At 35.2% G+C, this 15,788-nt stretch overlaps 1 protein-coding gene across 1 annotated transcript; it reads left to right on the plus strand.

Moving 5' to 3' along the window:
- The first annotated feature begins 285 nt into the window (after window positions 1-285).
- Window positions 286-6,059, plus strand: LOC103869029. The gene has a single exon (XM_033292050.1). It carries the CDS (start codon window positions 1,818-1,820, stop codon window positions 2,142-2,144), a length of 327 nt encoding a protein of 108 aa, XP_033147941.1. The 5' UTR covers window positions 286-1,817; the 3' UTR covers window positions 2,145-6,059.
- Window positions 6,060-15,788: the final 9,729 nt, after the last annotated feature.

Genomic DNA, 15,788 nt, shown 5'->3' on the forward strand with positions numbered 1-15,788 from the left:
CCAAAACCCTCTAAATACATCTTTTTAACAACTATACTCAGAATCATTAATGATTATTAAATATCATAATTTGAGAAATGTACAAATGAATATGTGTACATGTATCATTTCGTATAATATTGTACACATGGACAGTAGAATATATATGTACACGTTGCTGATATTTGACACACTGAGTACCTTTCAAGTATCATTCAAAATGTGATTTTGGGTTTTTGGGTTTTAACCAGACAATGTGATTTGCGGTTTTAGTGGAGAAATACGAATCTAATTATGATTGTTTTAATTGTGATCTTGTATGCAATTGTGGTGCGGTTTGTTTATATATAAAGAACATATGAATTGTACACATGTACACTTTGAAGTTGATGTACATATGTACACCATGAAATAGATGTACATATACAATATGAGCATTTAAATATTATTGTATCTTAATTAGTTAATTTAGATTATTTAAGTAGCATTTAGTTGTTAATATTGTAGTTGCATACATAATTGCATAAGACAGTTTGTGGAATGCATATATGTGTAAATTTGTATATGTTTATATGTGTATATGTGTACATGTGTATGTATCCATCTTCACTTGTGTACATTGTATATCATTAAAGCAATGTACCGTACAATCATGCCTCTTCACTAAAATCGCAAATCAAATTGTCTGGTTAAAAACCCAAAATCACCTTTTGAATGATACTTTAAAGCTACTCAGTGTGTCAAATATCTTCAATGTGTACACATATATTCTACTGTCCACGTGTACCATATTCTCCGAAATGATACATGTACACCGATTCATTTGTACATTTATCAAATTATAATATTTAATACTTTTATGTACATATATGTATAGAAATATGTTATATTACATTTTAAATTTATATCTACATATTGTAGGGATTGGATTGAGCAATTAAAAGTTTTTGGACAATTGAAAAGGATGTATCAAATTTGATAGTTTGGGTCAAACTGATAATAACATAAAAAATAAAGGACCAAATGTAAAAATATGAGAAAAAACTCCATTGTTGCCCGAGCTTCACCGTACAACACAGTAGTGGATTCTGACCACGAGGCGGATGAGTTGCAGAGCACGACGTGGAGGAAGCTTGGTCATGTTGATTCATGGCGAAGGAAAAGATAACCCGCAATTGAACTGGGCTGAGGTTTATCGGAGTTACAGATGAGGACCAGGAAGCACAGTGAAGATGAGCTGTGAAAACAGAAAAGATGAGATTGTGTTTTTATTTTGTGAACTAAAACAAAAAAGAAAACAAGATCTAAGAAAAAAGAAAAGCGAAAGAAGATAATAAATTAGTGGATCTTACAGATTATGCTTTAGTTATACTTTAGTTAGTAATGAATGGAATATGTTAAAAAAATTAAGAAAAAGTGTCATAGGAGTAGAAACTGTCTTATTGTGTTATAAAAAACTTAAAACTGTTTTTGAGTGTTAATAACTCTGTTTAGAAATCTACTGAAAGATCAATGATTCATATAATTTTTTACTGAATATATATACACAAGCAGATGCATACATACACATTAATTATTAAAAATCCAATGTAACCGTAAGACTACTATTAATTACTATATTTGCCCAATTATATTCATCGCTCTAGAGTGTAATATAATATTAATTGTTGAAACTTGAAAGTGTTGAGAGCCGGCCAACGAATGCAACATAGGAGTAGTCATATAAAGCAGTTAACTTAGGTGCTCTCAATACACACAACACGAAAACCATTTTATCAACCCCAAGAACACTTTTCTTGTTAAGCTATAAGTTTTTTTTTCTTTTTTCTTTGGTGACTATGGAGATTGAATCTGTGAGATGTGAGTGTTGTGGATTGATGGAAGAGTGTACACAAGATTACATTAGTGAAGTCAAATCCAACTTCGACAACAAATGGCTCTGTGGTCTTTGCTCAGAAGCCGTGAGAGACGAAGTCAGTCGCCGGAAGATGACTACTGTTGATGAAGCTGTTAGGGCCCATGTGTCGTTTTGTGGGAAGTTTAAAGATAATCCGGCTGTTCTTGTGGCCGACGGTATGAGGCAGATGCTAAGGAGGAGATCCGGCGACCTGACTTCCTCTGCTTCCAAGAAATTTGGCAGATCTAACTCCACCAAGTTGTACTAAATAATGATCTTTTTCTTGTTTTGTTAATTAATTAATGTATAATAATAATAATAAAAAATTATGTATAATATTTTATGTATTTTTTTGTTTAACTGTCATAAATGATGGTCGGTGATGCTATAACTGATCAGTTGATTATATTCAGATTTGTCAATTTAGTTTATCTAGTTTTGATCTCTATTGACATTGGTTCTTCTCTTAAGCTAATAACAATTTGGCTAAAAAAGTTCCAGGATGTAACCACAATGCCTAATTTTCAGTTCATTGAAATGAGATCAACATTTTCAAGAAGATACAAAAGTTATATTTCGGCTACTAATAAGTTATGAGTGTAGGTTCATAATTACCCCAGGTCGGAAAACAAAAACAAACATGTCAAGTTAGTTCTTTTGACTTTGCCAGTAATCGAACTCGTGACTTCGAATACCCATAACCTTAGTGTTCTATCTTTCTTAGTCAGATATTACACTCATTAGTAGGCTCTTGGAGCCGTCTCTTGCTCCACACAAGTTATCACATTCTTAATCTGAAAACAAAGATATATTTAGTGCTTCTTGGAGATGCTCACACTCACGCACACACAAAGGCTTTCTCTTCAATTTGGTCATATGTAGCCCATTTATGTACAGGGTCATATCGATAGTAATAGTAATTAGATTAAAAAGAACTTTAGATGGAACTGAAGTGTTAATTCTGCTTCCACAATGATCGAGATTTTCAACTTCTGGATCATTGTATTTCACATGATAACATCTCTTTTCTGCTACAGAATCTCAATGGAACTCAAACCATCAGGAGTACGAATATAATCTTGACGGGTTAGCCCTACTTTAAGTTGAGCTGATAATGGGCTTTGGCTTCAACTGAACCAATGTATGTTATATATATAATCACAAAAAAAACCCAAGAAACTCGTCTAAATGGACTTCAAACATTGGAAGATACTTTTTTGGAAATACTTCTGAGCACTTCCAATAGAGGTTATGCCTATTAGAATTCTAAACATATACTTTATATGTGTATATATTGTAGATCCCAAAATCTACACTAAGTATTTTGTAGTGATTGAATATTAAATCTAGGAAAAAAAAAGTTGTGGACAACAATATCCTTAGAACACAACGATATAATCAGATTCCGGTTGATGAACATGAACTTTATTGAATAAACGAGGTTGAATACGATAAGGAATGAGATCGGATACAATAAAGAGAGATCGATAAACGAAGTGTTAATGCGATCTAAAACGAGGTCGATGTGTGTAGTAGGCTCTCTCTAGATTTTTTACGTGTCCTTTTCTCTTGGTCTTGTCTTCCTCTTATAGTCAATTCACTCGGATTCTTCTCAACCTCTTCCGTGATCTCGGGACTTCGGTGTCGCTCCATTTGAACTCGTTGACATGGGTTGTGCCTTTTCTTTGTTCAAAGTCGTATGGCCCAACGCGAAACCTGACCGAAATTGAGTCCAACATTTGTCCCCCAGTCTCTTTCCCTTGGCGAATAGGGAAGAGGTGATTCAATAACTCTTAATTTCGTCGTAGAACTCGGTTCAAGTTAGATTTGATTTTTGAACTTTTTCCTAACCGTTGCTTCGCGCGCTTTTACTCTTCTAGATGCAACGACTATATGTGACGTCCTAGGGCGAACCCTAGCCTTTCATTACTTCTCTTGATAGTAGCGATAAAGTCGTTAGGTTGGCTTTAAATATGCAAGGGGATATTCCTTATTTCAATTTCCATCGTCTTCCATCGTCTTCCTCTGCAATTCACGATTCTTAGATCACCAAATCTTTACGGAGATGACTACATCATTATCTTTCCCTCTCGCGACAACTACGGCCGTCATCTTGAGAACTTGTACAAGATGCACAGTGTAGATCGCGATGTCGTTCTCGACTTGTCTTCCATGCTCGAGACCCCTGAAGCCGTTTGGGACGGGTACTGTGGGGGCGTACCTCTCTTTCTTTGAGACTTGCGGTCTCTTTTTCCCGATTCCAGAACCTATCCTTGATATATTGGCGGAGCTCGACTTATCATTCACCTAGATGTGCCCTAATTTTCTGAGGCATCTCCTAGCGCTTCTGGTCAGGACTCGTGAGGAGGGTTTGCGATTTGGTCTCAAAGAGCTTCGCGAAGTATGTTTAATGAAGCAAAACAACCAGAATCCTGGGACTTTTATCATGTCTCCCCGCCCAGGTCTTCAGATCATAGAAGGAGTTCCGTATCATGAAGAGAAGTGGCGAGAACAGTTCTTTGTCTTCAAGGTCGATCAAGCGTCCATGGGGAGTTTTGACTTCTCGAAACTTCCTCGTAATTGTTCCGAAGACATAGGTAGGCTTTTTCCCCTAGTGCTTTTTTTGACAACTTTTAAGTAATGATATTGGCTTTCTTTTGCTCTAGTTCACTTTGGTAGATCTCTAATGTCTGATGAGCTTTAGGGCCTGATTGAAGTCCTTCGGCGGGGTCATCCCCATTGGTCGTCTTTTGATCAATCTCGGATTCGAGCTGCCTTCTTACTCCCAAGCGGAGAGGGTAGGCCTCTAGTGATCAAAGATACCACCGAGAATGAGGTGGGTCGTTTGCTAGATCAGGAGGAAGTTGCGACTCCTTCTACAAATTCGTTGTCATCAAGTATGTTGGACAGAAAACTTTCGAGGAGGTCGTCGTTTTGGACCTCTCGATCGACACCAGAAAATAAATCTGTCGGGGAGTCGCCTTTGATCCCGATTTTTGACTCCAAAGAAGATGACGAAGCCGGGGCACAAAAGTCTCCTATCTCTCTACGTCTTGGCTCTCAGAATCTTCTCGCCGCTTGTGGGCGCAAGTGACTTCGATCATCCAAGGCCGTTAAGTCTGGTCTATCTCGACCCGGGCATGGAAATAGAGGGTTGAAAAAACGTTTGTTCATGTGGGCGATGATCCCCTATCTGGGACCCGGGAGGATCTCGTTTGCCTCGCACATTGTGCTAGGTCCAGTGGTTGCCGCCTTCCATCTCTTGCTTCCTCGGACGAGAAAGAGGCTTACGCTAAGGTAGCTGTTGCAAACTCCAAGGTTCATCTATGTCAAAATTCTTTACGTATTTCATCAGAAAAAGGGTAGTACTTTTATTTCAAGGCTTTTCTTCCCTCCCCCCCCCCTTTTTGGTTTTTTTAGGTTATGGAGGTTTTTAACGAGTTTACCATCGCGATGAAAGATTGCATGCACGCTCTTCGAGGTGAGAAGGGGGTGGAGGAGGAAAAGGTGGAGGTTTGAAGGCTCACATAAGAGCTTCGAATCACTAAAGAGAAAGCCATGAGGATGACTGGGAGACATTGGTTCTAAAGGATGAATGGAAAAGAGCTTGCCAAGAGAGGATTATTTTTGAGTACGAGGTCACTACTCAAAAGACTAAGATCGCGGATCTTGAGGCCGATCGAGACCGAGACATCCGTCGAAGCTCCTGCATCGTGCGTCGTGAGGTCGTTGATAGCTATTGGGAGATTCCGATCTATTTGGAGAAAAGATGGGCCAATAAGAGGAAGGAAGTAGCCGCCAAGATCCAGCTTCACGAAGTGATTGCAAATATCGATCTGTTGAACGAGATTAAGGACGGGGGGGTTGGTCGTGGAAGATGAGCTCGCTTGACTGAAAGAAATGGAAAAAGACTGCAAAGACATTGTCAATTTTGCTGCTGTCCCAGACTGGTCTATTTCAAGTCTCCATCTTCCCCAAATCTCCGAACTCAACGGCCGATAATCGAATTGGGGAGTTGTCGGTTGGCGATGAGGCTGGCTCTTGTTGAAGATTTTTTTTGTTTTCTTTCTTTTAATCTTTATTCCGAACTTATGTGTTGCTTTTGCGATCTTGCGGATCCTTCGTAATCTTGATCTCTGTTGTTTTCAAATATTTTGAACGGATAAGTGTGAGTTCCGCAATATCTTTCTTCTCTGAATCTTTGAGATTCTATTCTCTTTTCTGTTGAGATACTTCGGCGTCTTTGGCTATATAAAAAATTACCTCGTTTCGTTTTAATTTCGTGTACCGAGAATTTCTTTTCCTCTCTGCAAAAGCGGCATGGCGTCAAGGAGGGTGAATTCTCGTGAGTCTGATGTGAGTGAAGCGCTCATAGAGGTTCTTCGTGAAGATACTCGGCTTCCTCGTACCTCAGCTCAATTGGAGTGAAAAAATCTTGGCGGCAAGAAAATGGCGGCTCGTGCAAGCTCGACCAGCCCGACTGGTTCAGAAGGACGGGATCGTCCTCCGAAAAAGGAAAAGATGACTGGTGTCGATCATCGATCCGGAGTTGCGAGTGATGGCGCTGTTGCGAAACCGTTCTATTGGCACATTTTGTCAGGCATTTCAAACTGGCCGGGTGTCCGCTTCCTTCTTTGCGAAATATGACGGAACGTGATGCTTACGTGAAGATGGATGTTGCTCATGCCAAGGCTAGGTCGCTAGCATGTGGGGATTCGATCTTTCGAATTATTGGTTTCCATGTTGATTTGTCGTGTTTTAGGCCATGGAGGCTAACAACGAGTTCGTAGCAACCATGGAGAAACGCTTGCAGGATGTTCCTCTATCTGAAGAGCTTTACGAGATCAAGAAGGTCGTTCGGAGCTACAACTTAGCTTGAAGATGGCCCAAGATCGAGAGTGTGCCATGGCCGCTCAGCTCGATGGTGCTGAGAAACAAGGGAACCAAGCTGCCTCACTTGAAGCTCGTCTTCGAGTTATAGGAAATGAAAGGAAGACGGCTCTTGAGCAGGTTTCTTTTTATGGAGGCGCAGATCGAATCTTCTGCGAATATATATATGCTGACGACCTTCCCTGCGTAACTTACGAAGCAAAAAAGGTCTTGGCCGATGACTATCTAGACGTCTTGATGTCTTTGAAGGAGAAGTGGGAGAAGAAGAAGGCGGTGGCTAACCGTGAAACACGTCTCCAAGAAGTTTTGTCCAACATCGATCTTCTTAAGGAAATAATTGATATCAATTTGCTAGCTTCAGATGAACTATCGCGTCTTTGGGCAAAGGAGGTCGAGCTTGGGGCCGAGCTCGATGTGACAGCGGTATCGGATTTCTCTGTTGGTAAGATCGATTTCGGAGGATATCCCGGAGGAGTTCTTCGTGAAGGTCCCTTTTGGGCGACCGAACCGGGTGGTGATTCGAGGCGTTCGGATGGTCAGTATGAGGACGGCGAGTTCGATGACGAGGAGCGGCTTTGAAGGATCGTGCTTTGTGTTTTTTTTTTTTTTACTTTTTGATTTGTTTGTTTTTGCTTTTATAAAGATAGAGAACTATGATTTTTTTGGGTTGTTAAGTTATTTTTTTTTTGTTTTGAGTTTTGGCCAGTTTCTTTCGAGGTTGTGGGTTGAATTTAGTAGATATTGTATCGATGTCTAGTCGGTGTAGTAAAATATTTTACTAATGTAATTTGCTGCGTTTCTGGCGGGATCAACTATATCCGGAGACTTGATTACGGTCCAGCATTACGGTTAATCGTTTGAGTTCGGGAAGCTTTATTCTTCTTTGAAATATCTTAATAAACAATACAGCTTTTTTGAAAATGGATTTTGACGTAATGTTGGGGATATTGATACAATGACGTATATACAATAAAGATGGATATCTGAGTTTTTCGTTGGTGAACCCGTAGGAGAAATGTCCCCAATTTTGTCTTGCTTGATTAGCGTACTCAGTTTGATGAAAGGTTGCTTCAGTGTGTGGATCCCGATTTTCGGGAGCTCGATGACCCGTCGGTGAGATCTCGGCTTGAGACCCTTCAGGTCTGCCTGCGGGCGTTGTGGTCCTTGTGTTCCGATAGTCACTTCGTCTAAACCATTATAGTTCAGACTTCGATAGGCCATGCTGGGCTGTGAGTTTTATCCAACGTAGCGCCCAGACCGGGCACTTGGAAAGTCAGGGGTTACGAAGACCCCGGCGTTTTGAGAAATCGGAGTCCAATTCAATAGGTCAGATCGGGATCTGGTTCCTTCTCGGACGTTAGCTCGATGTTCGGCGAGTTCTTTCTCGGTTTAATCTAATCGGTTTGTGATGGTTCGATAGGCGGATTTTGATCTCGAGATTTATCAATGAGCGTCGAGACCATGCCGTGGAGTTCAGTTACTTCTTCTCTTGTCTGAGCTAAAGGGGCGTAGGAGATACTGGTCATGTTGATTGAGCCCTAGTCAACGGACTATCGACAAACTGCCATTCTCCGGCGCGAGTCCAAACTCGCGCTCCAGCTCGATCTGGAACCGAGGTTCCTGTTGGAGGAGCTTGCTGCATCTCGGTTGGATCGTCGACTCCACCGGCATTTATTTTTCCGGTGGACAGTGTTTCGTTCTTATGATCAGATCTAGTGGGATCGATGTCGGTGGTTCTCGGTTGAGAAATTTCGGATTGACTGGGGTCAATAGTTGTGCTTAGAAATCATGGATCGGGTCCTTAGGAAGGATGTTTTTCGTTTATCTTCCCCACAGACGGCGCCAAAATTTAGATCCTAAAATCTACACTAAGTTTTTTGTAGTGATTGAATGTTAAATCTAAGGAAGAAAACGGTTGTGGGTAACAATATCCTTAGAACACAACGATATAATCATATTCCGGTTGACGAAAATGGACTTTATTGAATAAACAAGGTTGAATACCATAAGGAATGAGATCGGATACAATAAAGATAGATCGATAAAAGAAAAGTGTTAATATGAGCTAAAACGAGGTTGATGTGTGTAGTAGGCTCTCTCTAGGGTTTTTTACGTGTCTTTTTCTCTTGATCTTGTCTTCCTCTTATAGTCGATTAACCTTGGATTCTTCTCAACCTCTTTCGCGATCTCGGGACTTCGGTGTTGCTCCATTTAAACTCGTTGACACGGGTTGAGCCTTTTCTTTGTTCAAAGTCGTATGACCCATCTCTTCTTCGGTCCAACTCGAAACCTGACCGAAATTGGGTCCAACATTTATTATGTGTATGTATATATTAATATCTAAATTATTAAAACTGAAGTACATTTTAGTACTGTTTGGAAACAAGAATATCAGTATAAATGAGAATTATTTGAAAACATGGATATCATTATAAAAAATTATAACAATTTCATTAATACAATTACATTAATTGTCTTTCCATATTTCAGTCATTTAACAATTTGATTGATTATATTATCTTAACAATACATCACATCATTAATTATATTATCATAATAGTAATAGTGCATATTTATATTTATTAATTAATTAACACTACCTTTATGTCAATTATAAAATCAAAAATGTAAAATAATTCAGTTTTGCATATGGTTAAAAAGATGATGTATCATGAAAAAAAAAGATGTATCATCTAGATCTAATAAATTTGTCGAATAACAACATTATTTAACTAATATTTAGAAATTATAAATTGAATAATAGCATATTTTAATTAAAAATGGTAAACCAAACTTACGCGGCCAAACATAGAAACGAATGGATGATACGATCTACTCTATTAAAATAGATTCTTATTTTTTATCAATCGATAAAAGTTTGTCACTTAAGTTTTAATGGTCCTACTAAATTGTCTTATCCATTTATTTTATACCCTAACACATATCTATCATATTACTGGATTATCCTTATTGAATACATAATACTGAACATAATATTTACGAGGAAATAATCTTTTAGACTCCATTTGACGTTTATAGATTACAATTATTATTGGTAACTCAAAAAAAAAAAGGTTGCAATTATTACTATTATATTATAATATAAGTTTTAACTCCTATTACAATAACATAAGATCTGAAACATGAAAAAGTATCATCCTCAAATGTTCTTTCTGAGCACCATGGAAAGTAAACTATTGCTTCTGTGAAGGTTTAGATTACAACTATTATTGCAACGTTATAATATAAGTTTTAACTCCTATTACAATAACATCTGAAACATGAAAACGTATCATCCTCAAATGTTTTTCTAAGCACCATGGAAAGTAAACCATTGTTTCTCTGAAGGTTTCAGAAATAATGTCTACTAGATTCCGATCCGCGCGGTTGCGCGGGATTGTATATATATAATTTATATTTCTAAATTTAAATTTTAAATTTGATAATATTTTATAATTTGATAATATTTTATAATTTGGTTTGTGTGAATTGTAATGTTTTGGTTTTCGGTTTGGTTCTTGTTTGGTAGTGAGTTTTGGTTTTCGATTCCAAAAATATAAAAATCGTTCGGTTATTTATGAATTTGGGTCTGGTTTGGATTTAGTTTTGTTTTTTTTTAAAAAAAATTTGGGTTTGGTTCACAGAGTAATGTTAGGAAGCCAATAAAATTTAATCTTCAATTCTAATGCGTAAATCTGAATAGAGATATATAATTTCTGATTTTGATTTTGATTTAGGTAGCTATATTTTTATTTTATATTTTCTTGATTTAAAGTTTGGTCTACACTGTGCACGAATATTCCTTTTCTTTTCAAATTAATAATAGTTAACCTTTTAAATTATCAAAAAATAATATTTTATTTTTGTTAAAGATTTAGGAGTAGGTACATTTTTTCTAGCATAAGATTATAATGTATAAAATTTACTATATATATATATATATATATATTATTCAGCCAATAATATTTTGTGTATTTATTTCATTAATAAATATAATAACAACTAGAAATTTTGACAAAAAAACAACTATAAAGTGTTTCAATATAAAAACATTGTTTTTTTTATCAATAAAAACATTGTTTCATACTATAGTTTATGGTGCTCACATCAGCTGTTATGTACTTAAATAAAACTTTGGGTGCTTAGAGCAGCAACATTATTGGGATAACTCATAAGAAGTTTTTAAAAATTTATACAATATAATATTATATTGGGTTTTCAAAACATTGGAAAATTCAACCCAAAAATTAAGTGTTTCAAAAAACAAAAAAAAAACAAAAATATATATATATATATATATATATATATATATATACAATATACTATAGTTTATGGTGGTTAGATTTCACTGAAATTCACAGACTTATACTTCCCAATTAGCTGCCACAATACTATAACTGTTGTTTCAACTCATTCCTATGACATGCTTTTGCTTCATACATAAACTTGTTTGATCTTTTCTGCTGAGGAAAATCAGTAGCGAGAGGAGGAGAAGTAGCGTGAAACTTATTCTTTTGAGGAGCATGAGTCTTGCTTATAACTTGTAAGCATAAACCGCAAGAGATCTTTGATGACTAGAAATGCCCTTCACTAATTTCTCTCATTCTCTGTAGTACTGGAAAACATTTTGATCTGTCTGCATTGTTTATGCTCTCTGAAATCATAAGCATCCATCAACTTCTTCAGCTGGGTGCTACTCTTGATCCTATAAAACACCTCGTTTCCATCCTGTAAACATAAAGCACTTTTACAAAAAGAAACAATGAGTCTGATCTTGAGCATCAATGCATTGTCAATATAGGTTAGAGACAAAATTAAAAAAAAAAAACTAAAATTGTAAAAGTCGTAAAGTGGAGCACAAACTATTTAAAAAATGTTTTTATACGGGGAAACTATTCGGAAACGGACTGCAAATGCATCACAGATAATTCATTAGATTGATACTCATGTTCGCAATGAAAGTTGTCACATACTAAATGGATTCAACTTTATTTTACATCATAGTCTACAACCGTATGAACATCAAAAAGTTTTACATTATCCTTATAAAGGTGTAAAAACCTTTGAACAGGAACAACAACCAACAGCTTTATAAAAACTTAAGAGCTACGAGAATAGGTAAGGTTTCAAAATTTTGATAAAGAATTAGCAAAGTGAAGCAAACGTGTAATTAAACACTAAACATAAGGAGGATACTCTGCTCCGGTTTCGTAAATATCAGTGGGTTTTGGATCTAAAACAAAAAGGCAAGACCCTCATCAGACGCCGGTACAGGTAGTACAAAAGCCTTATCACACATACACACCACACTGAAATAGAAAACCTAAATCTTAGCACAGAAAGAATTTACATGACCCTTGACCTTGAGGTTGATGTGAGCTCCTCCGAGTCTGTATAAGCAAATTTGTGTGAGAGAGAACGGAAAAGGATTCAGGCGATGGGCAAAGTGAGTGATGGCTGAGAGATTGTAAATAAATAAAGGATTGATGAACCTCCAAATGGTCGTAGGGTATCTCAGACGGTTGATGCCCTTCTTCGACACAAAGTGATTGCTCCATCCTGTAACAAAGCAAAAATTCACAGCCAACATCATTCTAAAAACAGCTCTTAAAACAATTGTTAATCACCAATTTTGATATTTAGATCGATGCCTACTAATCTCAAACCAATACCCAGCATCTCCATTGAACAACTCTTCTTAGTTTCACAAACACACAAAATCACAGTGTACATCTCTAGTTCAATCTTTAACAATCTTTAGATCAATACATACAAAAAATCTCAATTTAGCAACAAATCATGGGAACAACGTTGATGACAGTAAAAGATAAATTAAAATAAAATTATTAGACTTCTATATCAATCATTTTGAAGTGTGTATACATTTGGTCACAACATTACTTAATAAGTCAAAAAAAAACTATGCCACAGAAAAAGTTAAATAGGACTCTATTTTAATAGAGTAAAAGTATGTCTTCTTGCAGGTATTTTAGCAGTGTAATAACCAAACTATATGAGACGTTGACATATTTACTGATTCGTTGAATGTTTTTGACTTTAAATTATATTGATCTTATGTCATTGTACTTTTTTTTAACATTCTTGTATTATACATAACATAAGATATAAAAATAAGTTTAATTTCTAACAAATCATTTGCTGTTTAGAAATTCTAAACATATACTACAATAATATATATCCTATTAACTGAAACCATTTAAAAATTAAAATTTATAAAGATATCACCATATATTCATAAAACATAAAATAAAATTATATATCTGCCTTCAACTAAAACTAGAAAATACCATATGTTCACACTTGCACCTCTAAACACACGTTATCCTAACATTTAAAATTTTAAATATTTTTATTAATATTAATATTTATATATATAAATTTTATGTTAATGCACAAATGAAGATCTAGTTATTACATTTATAGATATATCTCTCTCTCTCTTATCCTCTCCCATCTCTCTAAATATCAAAACAGATCTCGACCACAAATTTAAAGAACCTTGCTGAGCTCCGGTGGCCGGTGTCTTGAGCCGGTACCGGAGGCGCTCCTCCTCTTTCTTCTAATTTCAGCTTTACCCTCGTATGTTCTCTACTTCGGACATGCTCTTGACTCTGGCGAAGGGATTAGTCGACGGCCTCCTGCTCCGCTGGAGAGTATTGCAGAGCCGGTGACGAGGTCCTTTCCTGGAGACACGACAAGGTGGTTTGACGGCGTTGGAGTGTGGAGTCGGCTTTTAGGATTTCGTGTCCAGATCTATTTTCCTTCTCAGGTCTGGTCCTTGACGAAAGCAAGCGGCGGCGTCATGTTGCTCTGTCTCTTCCAAGGTCTTTGCGCTAGTGTCTTCAGCCTTGACCCTCTTATGGGTTCTGGGTTTCTTGTTGCTGTTGAGAAGAGTGACGATGGGGTTGATGTTGCAGTCGTTCTGTGGCGTCTTGGGTCGGCGGATGTTTACTCGCTTCGTCTAAGGGTGCACTGGAGGTTCTTCTACTCGGTGGCTCATGCAGGATTGTGTGTTGCTGTGTGGTGGCGTGTGGTCTCTGGTTCCGGTGTGTGGTCACAAACACACAAAATCACAGTGTATATCTCTAACTTAATCGTTAACAATCTTTAGATCAATACATATGAAAAATCTCAATTTAGCAACAAATCATGGGAATAACGGCGAAAATGAGAAAGAGAGGAAGAAGATGAAAATGACTGCGTTGATGACAGTAAAAGATAAATTAAAATAAAATTATTAGACTTCTATATAAATTATTTTGAAGTGTATATACATTTGGTCACAACATCCCTTATATATTAAAAGAGAAGCATTGTAATAAATGCATTTACATATAATAGACACGTGGCAGCCTCACATTGATTTGATAATAAGTATGTTAACGCGTTCACACTATATTCATAAATGTGTTCACACTATGTACTTTGCGTTTTCTTTAAATATAAAATTCACATACATGGTTTCAATAAAACTCTGAATTTTTCGGTTCGAATAAAAATAGATAACGAATCAAAACCCAAACTATATATATATATACTTCCTCTATTCCCGAAAGTAAGATTTTTTAGATTTTTCACGTTTATTAAGAATCCAATAAATGTTTACTATTTAATTTAAAATTTATTTTTCAATACACTTTCCAATAACTATCCACTAATGAAATTTAACCAACTCAAATATTCACAATTAATGTTTCTCAAAAGAATATAAAAGTACCTTAAAAATATATAAAATCTATTTATTTGGAACAAGAATAAACTCTAGAAAATATTACTTTCGGGAACGAAGGGAATATTATTTTTATTGTTTACGGATAAAGTTGAGAAAAATATTCATAAATTTTAATTCAATTCGTTATCCGTTTTGATTTTAACATAAAAATCTGGATATCGTAACTCTACGAAACAAATCAAATACTAAAATACAATATCTAAAAAAGAATCAAATATTTTTAAGAACAGATCTCTAATTCGATATGTTATATGCATATGTATATATATATGTAAAGAATTATATATATACTTTATATATATATTATACTTTATATCAGTTTTACAATATTTTTATAAATTAATTTATTGTATTAGGTACTAGAATTTAAAAAGTCATATAATATTTTATTTTTGCAATCAAATGTTATTAATAAATTTTTAATAATTTTTAATAATTTTTTTATTTATGGATCAAATCGGATATTCTTTAAAATTCTAAAACATTTCGGATATTCGAGTCACCGAATATCTAGGTGGCTAAAGATCGAATCGACATGAATGCTTCCAAATACCCAAATATTCGATCTGTATCCACCCTCTTTACGGATACAATTTTATTTTCTTTATATGAAAAATGACTAATGTCAAAGCCTTTTTATTTTAAATTAATTTTAATTTTATCTTTCATGTATTATTTTGAAAAAATGTTATTTAATATTAATTAACAATATATTTATATATTTGTCAACTATTTTTATATACTTTTTACATACACATACATGTGCAACTTGATGTGAGCACCTTATAACTAAGTATTCACCACAAGTGAAGTATCTAATTTTTTTGAAAGTTGAAATATTTCTTCTTAATGTTTCTTTCACTACCGACCAAATTGTAGTTAAATGATTTGTCTTAACAATTTTCTTTTCTTTTTCTTAAACTATTATCTGTTTAGAAACTATAATATGAAAATATTAGTTCGACATAACGACCATCTAAAATTCATAACATGAAAATAAATAATATTAATTTTTGGATTTTTACTCGAAAAAATCCAAAAAATCAAACATTTTAGTCGAATAAACTAAAATGAATATTAATTTAAAATAATAGTTTTATTTTAGAAGATTAAAAACCAAAAAAAAAAACTTAAAACTGAACCAATATCGAGATAAAAAAGATTTAATGTCTTTTTATTAAAAATAAAGAAATTAATAATCACATTCTGTGCAAGACGCGGATTATTACCTAGTTACTCCAAAAAATAATATGCCACGGAAAAAGTTAA

Source organism: Brassica rapa, chromosome A05, assembly GCF_000309985.2.
Source record: "Brassica rapa cultivar Chiifu-401-42 chromosome A05, CAAS_Brap_v3.01, whole genome shotgun sequence".
NCBI classification, from domain to species: domain Eukaryota; kingdom Viridiplantae; phylum Streptophyta; class Magnoliopsida; order Brassicales; family Brassicaceae; genus Brassica; species Brassica rapa.

What these genes read in the sequence shown, in the direction of transcription:
- LOC103869029 (XM_033292050.1), top strand. Translation starts at nt 1,818, where the DNA reads ATGGAGATTGAATCTGTGAGATGTGAGTGTTGTGGATTGATGGAAGAG.